At 45.7% G+C, this 16,172-nt stretch overlaps 1 protein-coding gene across 2 annotated transcripts in view; it reads left to right on the top strand.

Annotated features, from left to right (window-relative positions):
- Nucleotides 1-16,172, top strand: part of LOC146812380 (regulator of G protein signaling 9-binding protein-like) — a 67,487-nt gene that overhangs the window by 30,529 nt on the left and 20,786 nt on the right. For both annotated transcript variants that reach the window (XM_085614594.1, XM_085614593.1), the window contains one exon: nucleotides 13,865-14,265. In XM_085614594.1, the coding sequence (XP_085470720.1) occupies nucleotides 14,061-14,265 (205 nt within the window). In that variant the 5' untranslated portion in view covers nucleotides 13,865-14,060. The remainder of the gene's footprint in view (nucleotides 1-13,864; nucleotides 14,266-16,172) is intronic.

Here is a 16,172-nt window from a genome sequence, read left to right on the forward strand (position 1 = left end):
TCAGCTTCAGGAAAGACCTCCCTCAACTGGATTATTCAATGCGTGAGCACTGACACCAAGGATCACCACTCGCTGTACTGCTGGCCATTGAATGGGGACCACAAGAGCCCATTATTAATCCACAGGCATGGCTGCGTGAACCCGGGGTGGTGTATGCGTTATTACGAGGATGCTCACGGCAGAATCTACCATCAGTACAATACAGAATACTTGTCAGTCCTGGAGGGCTGGATCCATGCCCAATTTTTAGCATATCCTCATCTAGATAAATGTAGTTATCTTAAAAATCTGGCATGGATCTGGCCCTCTAGGACCTACTTTGGAGAACCCCGATCTAGAATATGAAGAGTGGAATCAATGCCACTTTAGCTAGTTTGCCTTTTAAACCCAATTATGAGGTTACACCCCTTCAGGGTTATAGGTACACAGGTCTGCAGCTATAATCAGCTGCTACCACGCTTCAGTCTACCGACAGACTGGTATGAGTGGGCAGCAGCAACCCTAGACTACTGATGGGAGCGCACTTTGGGGGTACTTTGTAAGCTGTCGAGCCCATGTTCTACAGTTAAACGTCAGAGTGGAGTACCTCCAGTGGACCCTCAAATTTATTGGGGTAGCACGAGAAACATAGGGAAAGTAAAAAAATCAAACAGGGCAGGGCCACATAGGTTTTACAAACAAAACCCCAAAAAAAGATGGCTACCTCCATTCCTCGCAGAGCACTGAGGGTTATTGGTGCTCGTTACAAGGCAACGGATGTATAATACCTAGACGTGACACCTTGACGACACCTACTAAGGGAAGAGCTTGACTTTTGGGACATCAGTTGGTGATCATTATTTTGTTGTCTTGTTCTCAAGTGCTGTTCGTCAGGTTTGTAAATTCTGTGATGTGGCCTTACACCATTTGTATCCCAGTAACATCGCTTTCCAAATGTGATAATAGCACATCACCCTAAAGGCCACATATATCAATATTAGGAATAGCGATTACCTAATTGCGATTTTCTGCGATTCACAATTAGGTAATCGCTATTGCTAATGGATGAAACTCCATGAGTTTCATTTAGTGATTCCTACGGGGTCGCAAATTGACCTAACTCATTAATATTAATGAGGTACGTCGCAATTTGCTACCCAATAGGAATCGCTAAAATCACAGGAATGGTGGCCTGCTAGGGTCAGCAGACCACCATGTCTGTGATTGCTTCTTAATAAAGCAATGTTTTGTTTTTAAATGCAGCCCGTTCATCTTAAAGGAAAACAGGGTGGGTTTAAAAGAAAAAAATTAAACGTTTTCTATTCATTTTTTTTCAGCAGGCAGTGGTCTGTGGGACCACTGCCTGCTCATAAAAAACGTTTACTGTGTTGTAATTTATTCATAAGCAATGTCATGCGCTGCTGCCAGCGCATGACAGTAATTCTATGTCAGGACAGGAGGCTCCGATTATGCTTTCTCATTTCTTTACTAGAAATGCTCAGCAGCCAATAAAAACACAGTATATGCAAAGCAAAAAACTACAATACCCATAAACACCAGGGTATGACGTGGATAACCATAGAGACCATAGTATAAAAGGTCACATAGCAAGTACAACATCCTCTTTCTTTGCTGCTCCGCAGCCAGTTAAGTGTTTCTTCTTTCATTTTCAAACGCATTATCGCTGTTGCTATTGTGCATGCCTTGATATTTTAGCGCATGGTTTCCGCTGTTTATCTGCTCTTGCAACAATGTTTCACAGGTTTACACGTTCCCATGGTTACTGTTGACTGATTTCGGTGGTTTTTTCTTTCCACTCGCCGCGCTCGTATCAACGTGCGGGGAGCGTGTGGTTCACCTTCCCGGACACGGGCGCTTTGCGCCCGCGTCTCAGTTTACTGTGGAGTGGGAGACGGGCTAGGAGGCTCGCGCTAGCGCAGCGAGTGCTCCGTATTTTGAATGCCGGGCGATCGTTACCGCGCATGCGCGGCGGCCATATTTGTTGACAAGCATCAGGTGTTTTCTCCTGTCAGAACGGTCGCTTCGCACCGAGAGCCCACAGCCTGTGTATTCGCCCCTCCTTACGCCCATTTGACATTTATATCGTTTGGGCTGCATAATTGTGCATAGGCTTTGCCTAGAGTGCTAGTTTTTTCTGTCAGCAAGCCCTCCCTCCACATTTTGAAGTTATTTTTATTGGGTGTTCAGATTTGCTAATCTACACTCTTGGCTTGCTGTGGGGTTTTTCACTCCCCCTGCATTGTGCCTTTGGCCATTATTGATTGTCGTCCTTCCTGTGGGCATTGACTCTTGTTACACTTTGTGTCAGGATGGAGGAATATTATGAGGATGACTATTATTATGAGGTGGATCCTTCTGGCTCTTTGGAGCATGATTTGGTGGAGGCGCTGGATCAAGGGGTGCAACATTCTGTGAATAAAGCGCTTGTTCACGCTATTAATCCCTTGAAGCGTCATTTATCTCTCTACTCACAGCAACAGGGTTGGTTACCGGCTGCGCGTGCATCTAAGTCCCCTGTCAACTCTCATAAGTCTGATTTTCAGAGGTTGGCTAAATCGCTGTCTTCGGACACGGCTACTACTAAGGGGTCGGCTGGGACCTCGTTTTCATCCCTCCATGAGACTGATGCTGACGATGCGCATTCCTTCTCTTCTGAATTTGAACCTCCTCCACGTAAAAAGGCTCGTAAGGAGCATTACGTGGACGCCCCTTCTCATCCTCCCATTCTAACTTTTGAACCTTCTGATATTCTGCATCCCCACTCTTCGTCTTGGTTGCCTTCTCCAGCGGTGGCAGATTATGTGCAATCTCATATTCGCCAGCCTTTTGACAAGGATGTCCGGGCCCGCCTGCGATCTGAGTGTCCACGTCCAGATTTGGCAGACCACTTGGCTGAGACCCCAGAGGGTGACCCTACCATGGCCACGTACCTTAAAAAGAACGCCAGAGACCCCAAAAAAGGTCTTGACAGGTCTTGGCGTTCCTGCCAGGATAAATTATTGGATTTATTGGGCCCGCTCACAAAAATTTTGGACTTGGGAGTTCTTGCTAAAGAGTCTTCAGCTCTTGTAAATCCGGACGAACTCATTGAATGGTCTCAGAGGGCTATTTGTCAATTGGGCAATGCCAATTGCGCGCTTTCATGTGAACGACGCCGCTCCATTCTTCTTCGCCTGGATCCCAGGCTGGCGGAGCTCTCTTCTTCAGAAGCCGGACCCTTGGCTCAGGGGCTATTATTTGGTCAGCCATTCCTGAAAGAGCTTTCCAATTTTGTGGTCACTTTCAGTGGTCTTGATAAGGCCCAAGCCTCGCTGCGGCGGGCGTTTCGGCCGGTTTTTGCAAAGGCCGGACGTCTTAGGGGACGTTCGTTCGGCCGAGGATCTCAGCAGAATTCCCAGCGAGGATTCCAGTCCCACAGTGGGGGTGATCAGGATTCCGGCTTTACCACCCGTTCCAACTTCTATCTTCCCGTAAAGGGAGGGGACAGTTCCGGAAAGGTCGCTTCGGAGGACAACAAGGGGGTCATCACGACTCCAACAATTCAGGTGAGGTTGATTCCTTTTTCCGAAGTGGTTTTGGGGGGAAGGCTCCAATTTTTTCTCCAAAATTGGCAGTTAATCTCCAACGATGCTTGGGTGCTGGACACTGTTCAGGGTTACAAGATAGAATTTTATCAGCCCACGCCTCAATCCCTCCGTCCAACCCCGTTGATCTTCTCTCTTCAGGATCGGGAGATCATTTCCTCAGAAATAGACTCCCTTCTTGCAAAAGGGGCTATTCTTCGAACTACCTGTCATCCCAGAGGGTTTGTGAGTACGGTGTTTCTGGTTCAGAAACGCGGGGGCGGATCCCGCTTGGTCCTCAATTTTAAAGAGTTCAACGGGGGAGTGGTTTACCGTCATTTCAAGATGGAAGGGATCCATCTCTTGCGAGATCTTCTCCGAGCGGGAGATTGGATGGTTCGTCTAGATCTCAAAGATGCCTATCTGTGAATTCCAATATTCGGTCCACATCGGCGGTTTCTCCAGTTCCAATGGCAAGGGGACTGGTTCGAATACCAGGTCCTCCCGTTCGGCCTCTCGTCGGCGCCCTGGTGCTTCACGAAGCTTCTGAAGCCAGTGGTGGAACACTTACACGCTCAGGGTCTCCGCATGATTATTTATTTGGACGACATTCTGATCATGGCAGATTGTCCTCACAAATTGATCTTGCATCTCGAATGGATGATCGAGCTTTTACAATCCCTGATATTTCTTGTAAATCCTCAGAAATCTGTTCTCATCCCATCTCAGGTGATGGACTTTCTAGGCTTCCAGGTCAATTCTCTGACCTGTCAGCTTCTGTTACCCAATCAGAAGATTCGCTACATCAAACGGGAGTTGGTTTCGATTATCTCCAAACGGATTGTATCATTGAGATCTATAGCTCGTGTAGTCGGTCTTTTGGCTTCTTCAATTCAGGCGATCTTTCCGGGACCTCTGCATTACAGGGCATTACAACGGTTGAAGATCCGTCATCTCCAGAACGGCCTTCGCTATTCAGATCAGATTCCTCTTTCGGAGGAGGCGAGGTGCGAGATGCAGTGGTGGCTGGACCACATGGAGGCCTGGAATGGGCGAGCCCTGTTCGGTTCTTCCCCGGAGATGGTGATTGAGTCCGATGCCAGCCTGTGGGGCTGGGGAGCCCGGTGCGGTCCAATTTCAACGGGGGGTCGTTGGTCCCCTCAGGAGTTGTCTCTCCACATCAATTGTCTGGAACTCCTGGCGGGGTCCTTTGCGATCCGTTGCTTCACGCCTCTTCGGTCCAATTGTTGCATTCTTCTCCGCATGGACAATGTGTCCGCGGTTCGTTATGTCAACAAGTTGGGCGGCACGAGATCCAAGATATTAGCAGAGATCGCCAAAGATTTTTGGCACTTTTGTCTGCGGAAGAAGATCACTGTTATTGCCGAGTATCTTCCCGGCCGCAACAATCAGATTGCGGACTGGCATTCGCGTCATCTTCGGGATTACAGCGATTGGAGGCTTCATCCTCGCATCTTCCGCTACCTTCGTCGGTTTTGGGGGCAGTGTCACATCGATCTGTTTGCCTCTCGCCTCAACACGCAGCTTCCCCGGTTCTTCAGTTGGAGACCATATCCGGAAGCCCTGGCCACGGATGCCTTTCTCCAGTCCTGGCCTCCCCTTCTGTGCTACGCCTTTCCCCCGTTCATGATGATACCGAGAGTCCTGGCTCGCACAAAGCGTTATCAGTCAGAGCTGATTCTGATTGCTCCTCTGTGGAGGGCTCAAGCTTGGTTCCCAGTTCTCCTGGAAATGTGTTGTGCTGTGCCGATCCTTCTTCCCCAGAAGTGGAATCTTTTGCTGGACCCTCTCGGCAATCCGCATCCCCTGATCCAGTCAGGCTCTCTCCGTCTTCTGGCTTGGCGACTTTCGGGGACCGTTGGTCGGTCCCAGGCCTTTCACGAGACGCTTGCAAATTTATCAGTGGATCTTGGGCACCCAACACTCACAAACGCTACTCAGGTTCTTGGAGACGATGGTGTGATTGGTGTGTTCAACGGGAAGCTGATCCCGCTACAGCGGATGTCTCTTTAATTATTAACTTTTTAGCGTCTTTTGCTTCTTCAGGTTTAGCTTATCGGACGGTTAACAATTTCCGTTCTGCCATTTCGGCAGGCCATAGTCCTCTTGATGGTAAACCCGTGGGTGAACACCCTTTGATTACTAAATTGCTCAAGGGTATACATCTTGCGACTCCCCCTTGTCCTAAGTACATGTCTTTATGGGATGTATCTATTGTCTTGAAATTTTTGGACGCCTGGCCTTCCAACTCTTTGCTTTCCCGCAAACAATTGTCAGCCAAACTGACCATGTTGTTGTGCCTAGTTTCTTGCAGACGTGTGTCTGATGTTCGTGCATTAGACTTGGCTGGTCGTAGTTTTACTCCTGAGGGTGTCACTTTTCGTCTTTCTCGATGAACCAAAACAAATACTTCATTGATTACCTATCCTTCTTTTCCTCTCCATCCCAACCTTTGTGTGGTCCAATGCGTCAAGGATTACGAGGTATGTACTGCTCCTTTACGTTCAGATATGCAGGGTCAACTATTGGTTGCTTTGCAGAAGCCCTTTCGCCCTGTTACCCCAGCTACTTTAGCTCGTTGGGTTCGCTGGCTTATGTCTGAGGCTGGCATTGATGTGTCCATTTTTGGTGCTCATTCAGCACGGGGAGCTATGGCTTCTAAAGCATTCTCGATGGGTGTTACTTTGTCTGAAATTATGAAGGCCGCAGATTGGTCTTCTGATTCCATGTTTAAATCTTTCTATTACAAACCTATTGATCATGTGGCTTCAGTAGTGGTGGATAAGCTTTGAACAAGCATAATCGGAGCCTCCTGTCCTGACATAGAATTCAAAATTTGCGAACATACGTGACAAGAATTTTCAATTCTATTAAGGACAAGGAGGCGAGGATTATCCCACCCATTGTTTTTTCAGATGTATATATTTTGGATTTATACTGATGTTTTGAATATGCATTATATTTCTGATAATTCATTGTTCTCTGATATCTCCCCCCCCTTTTGTATTTTACTATATATTGGATGTTTGTTACGGCAGTCTGTCTCTTTTCAGGTTCTGACCCGAAGTGACGAGGCTACTGCTTCATCTGGTTTTTTCTTCTGCATCCGATGTCCTTTTGTTCCCAGGGTCCTGTGGCCTTCCAGTGCTGCGTTCTTCCATATGGACTTCTGCTGTTGCTGATGGATGTTCTTCCTGAGGGTCATCGTGATTCTTGAACTGTTTCCTTTTAGTTGAACTGCTCTCCTCACCAAAGAAAGAGGATGTTGTACTTGCTATGTGACCTTTTATACTATGGTCTCTATGGTTATCCACGTCATACCCTGGTGTTTATGGGTATTGTAGTTTTTTGCTTTGCATATACTGTGTTTTTATTGGCTGCTGAGCATTTCTAGAAAAGAAACGAGAAAGCATAATCCTCGCCTCCTTGTCCTTAATAGAATTGAAAATTCTTGTCACGTATGTTCGCAAATTTTGAACTGTTCAGGGTCTCCTGCGCGAGAGCCCCCATTGTCTCCTACCCCTTCCTATTGGCTCCCCAACATTCCACACCGCCCTCTTCTCTCCTCTCCTTCCCTGCTCCCAACTGTCATAACGACTTTCAGCCTTGACTTCTAACCGCACAGTTTGTGGGGCTGTATGGAATAAACTCAGAATCTTACTCACCGCGTCTGCTTCATTTCTACAAGTGGCGACGAGCGGACTTCCCATTTACAGCCCCACTGCGGTGTGCTTCAGTTCACGAAGATACTTGTTTCAGCTGCTGCTTTTAAAGGTGAAAGATTTCTTGACTGAGGCGCATTTGAACTTGTCGGGAGATTACAACCAGCGCCTCACAGCTGTTCTACAGTTCCGAGGGTCCTGCCGTGTTGCTGTGTCCCGTGTTGCTGTACTTATGGATGGAGTTCAAGATGTCATGCGGTGAGATCAGCGCTGTTTGCATGCGCGTGAAGGCTATCATATGTGTTTTGTTCTTCGACGCCTATCATCGCGTCTTGACAGTTTCTGCTTCCGCATTCTGTTTTCCGCCTGCAAGTTTCCTGCCCTTTCGCTGACACAGTGTGCAGCTGGGATCCTGTCAGTAACACTCCCGCCTTTCTCCCACAAGGTGCGCTTCCCTCACTGTGCGTGTAACGTCATTGAAACGCACACGTACGGCACCATTTTGTTTACTTCAATTTTCACCGCTAAGCTGGAATTCCTGTTCATTGCCAGACTCAGTGATGCACACACTGTACTATTTACAAGTGCGTCTCGGAGGCACCCTTTGTACTATTTACAAGTGTGTCTCCTCACACAGTGTCACGCACACTTTCTGCACACTACCATCAAATCTTGTGTGTAATTCAGCGCCCACAGTGACACTTCAGCAAATTAATCAGTTTTTCTTCTTGTGACCAGCTCTTCATTCATTTTCTAAAATGTCATCGTTGTGCTTACTATTTATGGCGTTGTCCATTTCAGTGATGCCGACACTTACAATGCTACGGTGCGTTTCCTTTCCACAGTGACACGCACACTTTCACCAATCAAATAATTTAAACAATTGATAATTCTGAGCGATACCTGTCACTATTGCGCGTTATCACTCACGGTGACGCGCACACCTTGGTCAGCTACCACTCTTCATTGCGCATTCTGAACCTCTGGGTTTTTTTGTGTGCTAATAATGTGTGCTTTAAGGTCATTGAACCTTACACAACCTCAAGCCTTTCTTCCACTCAGAGGTGAACCATGCATGCCATGGAAAGAGTGGAAGGAATATTTCTGTAACTATATTGAAACTGTGGAAGATGAAGATTTCACTCCTGTGAAGAAAAAGAAAGTGCTATTGTAAAGTTTGGGTCCTGGAGGTTTAAAAACGGATGTATGACGTTACAACGCATACATTTACATCGCGGTACATTACATTGCGGTTTTGACAATGCAAGTCGTTACAACGACTTGCGTTGGAGGGCGCTGGACTTAGGAGTAGTATAATTTACTATTCCAACTCCAGTCTACATACAGTAGGGAAGGTGTTGGATAGTAAATTATACTATTCCTTGTCCTAGAGCGCCATCTAGCGTAAGTCGTTGTAACGACTTGCGTTTTAAAAACCGCGATGTAATGGCATCGCGATGTAATCCCCGCGTTGTAAACGATGTTTCCCTTTAAAAACGTACAATAGAATTGAGAAGAAAGTCAGGGAGGGGCATGATGTTTTTCAGCACGCTTTGGATGACTTAGATGCACATTTTTTCACCCATAGTATGTGTTGCTGTCGACCGCTATACATTTTCAAGAAGGAATCAGGGCAAAGACGAGAGCATTGATGAATACGTCTCCGCTTTAAACACTTTAGCTTTGACATGCAGATTTGGGCAATTACAAGAAGAATTCATACGTGACCAGATAATTATGCATGCCAGCAACTCCAACATCCAAGACAAACTTTGGGTAAATGGCGAGTCACCATTGAAAGAAGTGGTTGCCTTAGTCAAAAAAGCGGAACTTACAGGCAGATGTGCTAAAGCCGTTCTTGATGAGCCCACTGCGGTGAAGGCAGTCAATACATCCAATGCTAGCAAATTAAGGTCCAAAGAAAGTTCACACCAGAATCCTGGTGAATCGTACAAGAAAAGTGAACCCAACAAGAAGAAAGACAAACAAGTCAAGAAATACAATGATGACACTGAAAGAAGATGCTATCGTTGTGGGTCCTCCTCACACTTTGCAGACTTCAAAAAGTGCCCTGGCAAATTTAAAAAATGCACGTCATGTGTGTTAATAGGACACTTTGCTAAACTATGCAACAGAAAATTCTCAAGACAAAGCAAGCCTGTGAAACACATCCAAGATAGAGATGACTCCAAAATCAGAGGATTCAGACAGTTCGAAGTCTGATGAGATTAACTATGTGTTCTCCATTGAATATGACATACTTGAACTCGCTCCCACCAGAATAAAAACACCTATGTGTGAAATAAGAATGGGCGGGGTATCTATGAACATAATGGCTGACTCTGGCTCTCCGTTCACAATTGTCAACGAAAATGTATGGAAGCAGCAATTTGTGTATAAAATTGGTGCTTCACTTGAAAAATCCAACGTAATTGCTAGGAATTACACAGGAGATAATATTGAATTCTTAGGAACTCGTGAACTAGAATTCGAATTCAAAAACAGGAAGGAGTTCTGCAAACTCTTTATAGCAAAAAAAGGTCCTTCTGTCTGGGGTTGGTGCGATTAGGCTGATCTAGGTATCATTCTAAACCCCAATAGTGTTGACCCTGTTATGTCCATTGATGACACATGCAAAAGATCCCTTCATAAAGACTACCCTGAGGTATTCTCTGGTAAAGTGGGCCTTCTCAACAGTTTCCAACACAAAATTGAGCTTAAAGACTCTGCCTCCCCATACATATACAAAGTTAGACATCTACCCGTTTCAGTCAGAAGTGATGTCCAAATGGAACTTAACAGACTGGTCAACGATCGAATAATTGAAAAGGTTGAATCCGCAGAGTGGGTTTCTCCCCTTGTGGTCGTCAAACGCCCCAATGGAAAAATTAGACTCTGCATTGATCTCAGAGACCTAAATAAGAATATAATTGTTGATCAGTTTCCTTTGCCTCGCATTTGTGAAATGTTCAATGCTACAAAAGACATGCATGTATTTTCCATCATAGATTTAAAATCTGCATACCACCAGGTACCTTTACACATGGATAGCAGAAAGTACACCACATCCATTACACCGTTTGGCTGTTATCGTTTCATGAGGGTACCATTTGGACTGGACTCGGCCGCAGCGCTTTTCCAAAGAGTCATGCCATCCATCTTTGAGGGCGTTGCTGGTGTGAGGTTCTTCTAAGATGATATCTTGGTCATGGGCAGCAGCCAAATGGAACATGACACACGCCTCAAGCAGGTATTGGAAAATTTAAAAAGGCATGGTTTAACTGTCGAATTAGACAAATGCAAATTTTCTCAGAAAAAAAGTAGTTTACCTGGGTCACACGATAAGTTATGAAGGTATTAAACCCAAGCAAGGTTTAGAGGATGCCATTCTTAAAGCTCCCTTTCCTTCCAGCAAAGAGGATGTGAGAGCTTTCCTTGGACTAACAGAATACTACTCGAAGTTTATTCGTAACTTTTCAGAAAAAACGTACAATTTAAGTCAATTACTGAAAAACAAGACTAAATTTGTATGGTATCCGGAATGCCAGAACACTTTCAGTTCCATCAAAAAGGAAATCAGCGATGCAGCTTTTCTCAAAGGTTTTGACCCCAAAGCAGAAATCTTTGTCACAACTGATGCCAGCAACAAAGGACTCAGGCTGTGCTAGCTCAGAAGGATACTGACAACAAGGAATGGGTTGTGGCATTCGCGGCGAGATCACTCACCTCGGCTGAGGAGAGGTACTCGGTGATTGAACGCGAGATGCTTGCCTGTTCTTGGGCTCTTAACTATTTCAGAGCATATATTTGGGGATACAATATACGCTTGCGCACTGATCACAAACCTTTGATAAAGATCCTCTCTGCCTCCGGCCTGCATAATGCTTCCCCCAGACTCAGTAAGATGCCTGTCAAACTGCTAGACTTCAACTATACAGTCGAATACTGGCCTGGAGTTAGGAACAAGGTAGCTGATTTCTTAAGCAGGTTACCCCTACCCCACGACGAAGTCATGAATGACCAAGAAGATAATGAGAAAGTAGCTTTACTGTTTGACTCAGACCTTGACGGAATCTCGGCAGAGGAGCGTAAAAGACATATGTCAAAAGATCCCACCCTACTGACTGTGTGCAAATATATCAACAGCTCCTGGCCTGAGAAAATGCCTCTCGATGAAAATGCCATGTCTATTGGGAAATAAGGAATGAACTAAGTCTGGAAAATGGGGTTTTGTACAGAATAGGTAAAGCTATAGCCCCCATTACACTCAGAAATAGAATCCTCAGCTCATGCCATATAGGTCACCTAGGTATCTCAAAAATCAAACAAAGAGTCAGATGCAATTATTGGTGGCCCGGAATCGATAAGCAGATTGAAATCCTAATCAAAGATAATTTCTTGACAAACTATTCCTGAGTGAGGGATTACCCAAATTCTTGCTCACAGACAATGGCCCTCAATTCTCCTCTGATGCGTTTAAATCATTCCTAGAAACAAATTGTATCACCCACCTCACCACCTCACTCTACCATCCCGAAGGTAATGGTCTAGTCGTATGATTCAATCGAGTCATTAAAGGGCATATACAACTACCCCGGAATGCCAACCTCAACTGGGAAAAGGAAAAATTCAAACTCATTTGGGCATTTAGGATTTTCCCATGTGCCAGCACGAATGAGGCACCCTGTGTCCTTATGAGAAGCAGACAACCCTTTTAGCCAAGACCTAGGTTGGATGCCAGCTTCCAAACAGATTGAGTGGTCTCTTGAAACTATCAGGAACAACATAAAAAAAGCGCAAATGTGCTATAAAGATTGGTACGACTCGAGACATGGTGTCAAAGAACATTCTTTCAAGATAGGTGATCTCGTCAAAGTTCGCATTGAAAGGAAAACCAGGAAGGGAGATAGCAGATTCACCATTCCCCTACACATCAGCAAACTGTACAATAACGCTGCCAGACTCAGCGATGGAAATGTTTGGCACATGAACAGATTGGCCAAATGTCATTCCACTGGAAAAGAGCTGTACCAACATCCGTCCCATAGTGCCATCAGAGATGGGTCAAGTCTATGCCAACCCAACAGTACATGTAAAGACTTGTGGGTGGATTACGATGAACCTGTAGGGGGCCACAGTTCCATGCCCTATAACAATAGGGGGTGTTCCACCAGTGAAGTTGTACAAGATCACAGCCCTCCACCCACCTCTGACTCCACAGAGTGTCACACATCGGACCAGCTTGAGGATATCAGCTCGTGCGCCCCTGAATTTGATCGGAGGGGCGATGGTGATCCACATTCTGATTCTGATGTCGCTTCTGACAATCAGGGTCTCAGGGGTAGGTTTGGAAGGACAGACAGCAATCGCCATTCAGACACTGAGGTCGTGTCAGACCATCACGGTCTCAGAGGAAGGTTTGGCAGAACCATCAACAAACCCAAACGTTTTGATGATTTTGTTTGTGAATAATTGTTAAACATGTAAGAGAGGAAGATGTGTTGTAATTTATTCATAAGCAATGTCACGCGCTGCTGCCAGCGCGTGACAGTAACTGTTCAGGCTCTCCTGCGCGAGAGCCCCCATTGTCTCCTACCCCTTCCAATTGGCTCCCCAACATTCCACACTGCCCTCTTCTCTCCTTCCCTGCTCCCAACTGTCATAACGAGTTTCAGCCTTGACTTCTAACCGCACAGTTTGTGGGGCTGTATGGAATAAACTCAGAATCTTACTCACGGCGCCTGCTTCATTTCTACAAACTCCACCATTTACAAAGGGGAAGGGGCCCCTTGGGGACCCCTTGCCCATTTGCAAATGGGCTACCATCAAATTGAATCTGCGAATGTTTTGCTACTGGTATTTGGTCGTAAAACATTCATACATACAGCTGCGATTCGGAAGGGATGCCCCTTCCAAATACCGAATCGCAAACCCATTTTGTGGTTTGGTAACAGGTTACCGAATTACAAAATAGAGGTTGGTACATTGGAAAGGCCTTTTTGGCGTTTGCATAAGGGCCGATTCTGCGGATCGGTCTGTTTGTGAATGCAAAGTAGCTTCATACATGTTGCACCTAAGTGAGTCACATGTGATAAAATATTTAGTAATTTGATTGCACCTTATTTAATACATAGAGGTAGAGCTGCTTTACCTCTCAGACACTCTCGCAGCAATAGCGACCAAAAGGAGAACTAGATGGCATGTCAAGTGCTAGGGCATAAGTAAAAAAGCAAAGGGAAGGGACTATGACTCAAACATCTGATGCACTGATCACATTTTTGTAGATGTGCTCCATGAGTATGGCCCAGATGTGCTCTCTCTGCCTTCATGAAAAATAAAATATCTTTCCCTGCATCAGTAGGAAGTAGGTGAGACAACTTAATTTGCAAGCAAGGACACACAGGAAAGACAATTCTTGTAGAGCCAGAATTAGGAATGACACATCTTACCTGGCACCATGCACAGAGGTGAGATAGTTCTTGAAGGATCTTGGGAACTAAGAGAAAGCCAAAAGGTGATGGCTATCCCTATGCCTGGGAATGAGATAAAACAGCTCTTGCCTGGTGTTACAATGCATTCTTGTGAAGCATTAACCTTCTACGTGTTCTTTTCTTTTAGGTGGCTTCTATTTTCCCTGCTCAAGCATCAAGAAGCAAAAAGTGAAACCCCCAGACTGGAAGACTTCTCTTGCAGCAACCATGCTTTCAAGCAGTATGCGCAGGGCTTGAAGTTCAAAGTTCAGGGGTCATAGTTGTTTAACTAAGCTCTACTGCATACATCACCTCCATCTACCAATCATCGCTGGGTATTGCCAATGCTGGGGTCACGTGGCCAATCAGTGGAGGAGTCCAAGAATAGCCAGGATGTGGTGGATGAATGCATGAAGACGTATGCCACACTGAACAAGGTGACCGCCTATTACAGACAGCTCGTGCTGTGTGTCGGAGGAACTTCGGACACCGTCAGGCTCAGAGAAGACTTGGAGGACAACAGGAAACGTGTCCATGAGCTAAGCACAGGTAAGAGATCCCAAAGAGGATGGTTGCCACCTGGCCAGTTTGCTACCCGCCTGACCAATATTGTAATGTCCCTGCAGGAACAAACATTAATAAAATGACCTAAAACTGATATTTCCCTCCTAATTAGTACATACTTTAAACACTAAATGCTGGGCATCGCACCTTCTGGTGTTGAACGATCGGCTATGTGGGGGTGCAAGACCCAACATTCTGTCTTGAAGTGACCCTCATGGGACAAAGTACTTCACTAGGAAGACTATATGGGTCTCACCCTCCCCAACCCCTGCCCTAGGTCAGGTCCAGAGCTAAGCATAAGCAATGTGTGCAGCTGTCCAGGGCCCTGAGCCTAGGTTGAAAACATGAGGCCCTGCTTCTGTGTGAAATGCCACACTATCAGTCAGCCCACCTGCTCCCCCAGTGCCCTCTCCCCAATCCGAACACATCACAAATGTATTTTTCCGTGGAGGTGTCTTGACCTCCCTTGTCCAAGGGCGTGGTGGCATTCCTGGGAGTGCAGAGGTGGGGAAAGGAAAACCGTTGGTGGGGAAGAGGGCAGCAGTAAAGCCAACAATTGTGTTGGCTCACAAAGTGAGGGGAAGGGTGTCAGGAACAGGGCAGCACCTCGCTTAAAAGCCTGTCTTGAAGCCATGCCTGCCTTTTCTGTTTTGCGTTGCCAGGCAACAAAAAGGCTCCTTTGTTCTAAGGACCAGCCGGACAGTATCAGGCGAGGAGACTTGGATTGGGGGAGGAGTGAGCAGCCGAAAAAGAATGACATGAATGAATACTGAATGATGGATGAAAGAATGCACGGATGGCAGAATGGAAAGGGGAAATGGTGGCTATCAGCAGGTGGATGGGAGGATGAAAGGATGAATGAATAGATGCTTAGATGGAAGAGACAAGAGAGCTCTTCTGGGGAGGGTTGCAATTACTTGCTTGGTGCCATAAAAGATTTGCTTCAAAGTGAATTTTATTTTCTGGCTATCCCATGCCTATGTGTGAGATTCCTGTATTTGTCCTGTGTTTACTGGCAAGTCAGCATAATAGGTATGCCATTTTGAGTGCCACCCAACTGCTACTTGAATGTTACCCTAGTAATTGCAAATTGCAGCATCTTTTGTTTTAAGTGTAAGCTTCTAAGGAGAGCTTTGTAGTGCCATGTGCTGTGCTTGAGGTGTATATTGTGCTTATAGCAATAGACGAGGTGTCCAAAATAAATTGTGTAATACTGTTTTCCCTGTGCCTTCTTCAAGAGCACTGCAGAGAAAAGCACCTTTGTGACCCCTGCCAGCCAGTGCTAGCCTCCCGTTATGGCAAACTTCTTGCAGCTCTATGTAATTCCCCCCATAAACAAATTCTGCCTCCATATTTTAAGTCTTCGCTAGATGGCAGAAGCCACTCCACTTTTACACCCAAAGTTTCAGTAGTTTTGTTTGAATGCTCAAAGACAAATTATTTGGTATGTGTTAGAACTGGGGGTCTCTAGTTGACCAAATAGGGACCCTTGCTTCTAAGTCAGGGAAACGGGATTACACTACAGGATAACCCCTGCTCACCCCCTTGGTAGCTTGGCACGAGCAGAGAGGCTTATCTCAGAGGCAGTGTGTTAAGCATTTGTGAACACATACAGTAAGACAGTGAAAACACTACAGATGGACACCACACAGGTTTTATAAAAATAAGTATTCTTAATATAGACTTAACACAAGACCACAAACGACAAAAATCCACAATACTGTACTCAAAATTGACTTAAAGATGGTAGAAGTAACTTAGTTCAAGTTGACAGTAAATGCGACAAAGTTCTCACAAAAGTAACTGGATGCGTAACGCAAAATAAACAAAAGGCTCGCAGCGTAGGAGGAGCGTTGGTTCCTTGCTTCGGGGGAGATGATGCATCGCGCCTC

This window comes from Triturus cristatus, chromosome 7 (genome assembly GCF_964204655.1).
Source record: "Triturus cristatus chromosome 7, aTriCri1.1, whole genome shotgun sequence".
NCBI lineage: Eukaryota > Metazoa > Chordata > Amphibia > Caudata > Salamandridae > Triturus > Triturus cristatus.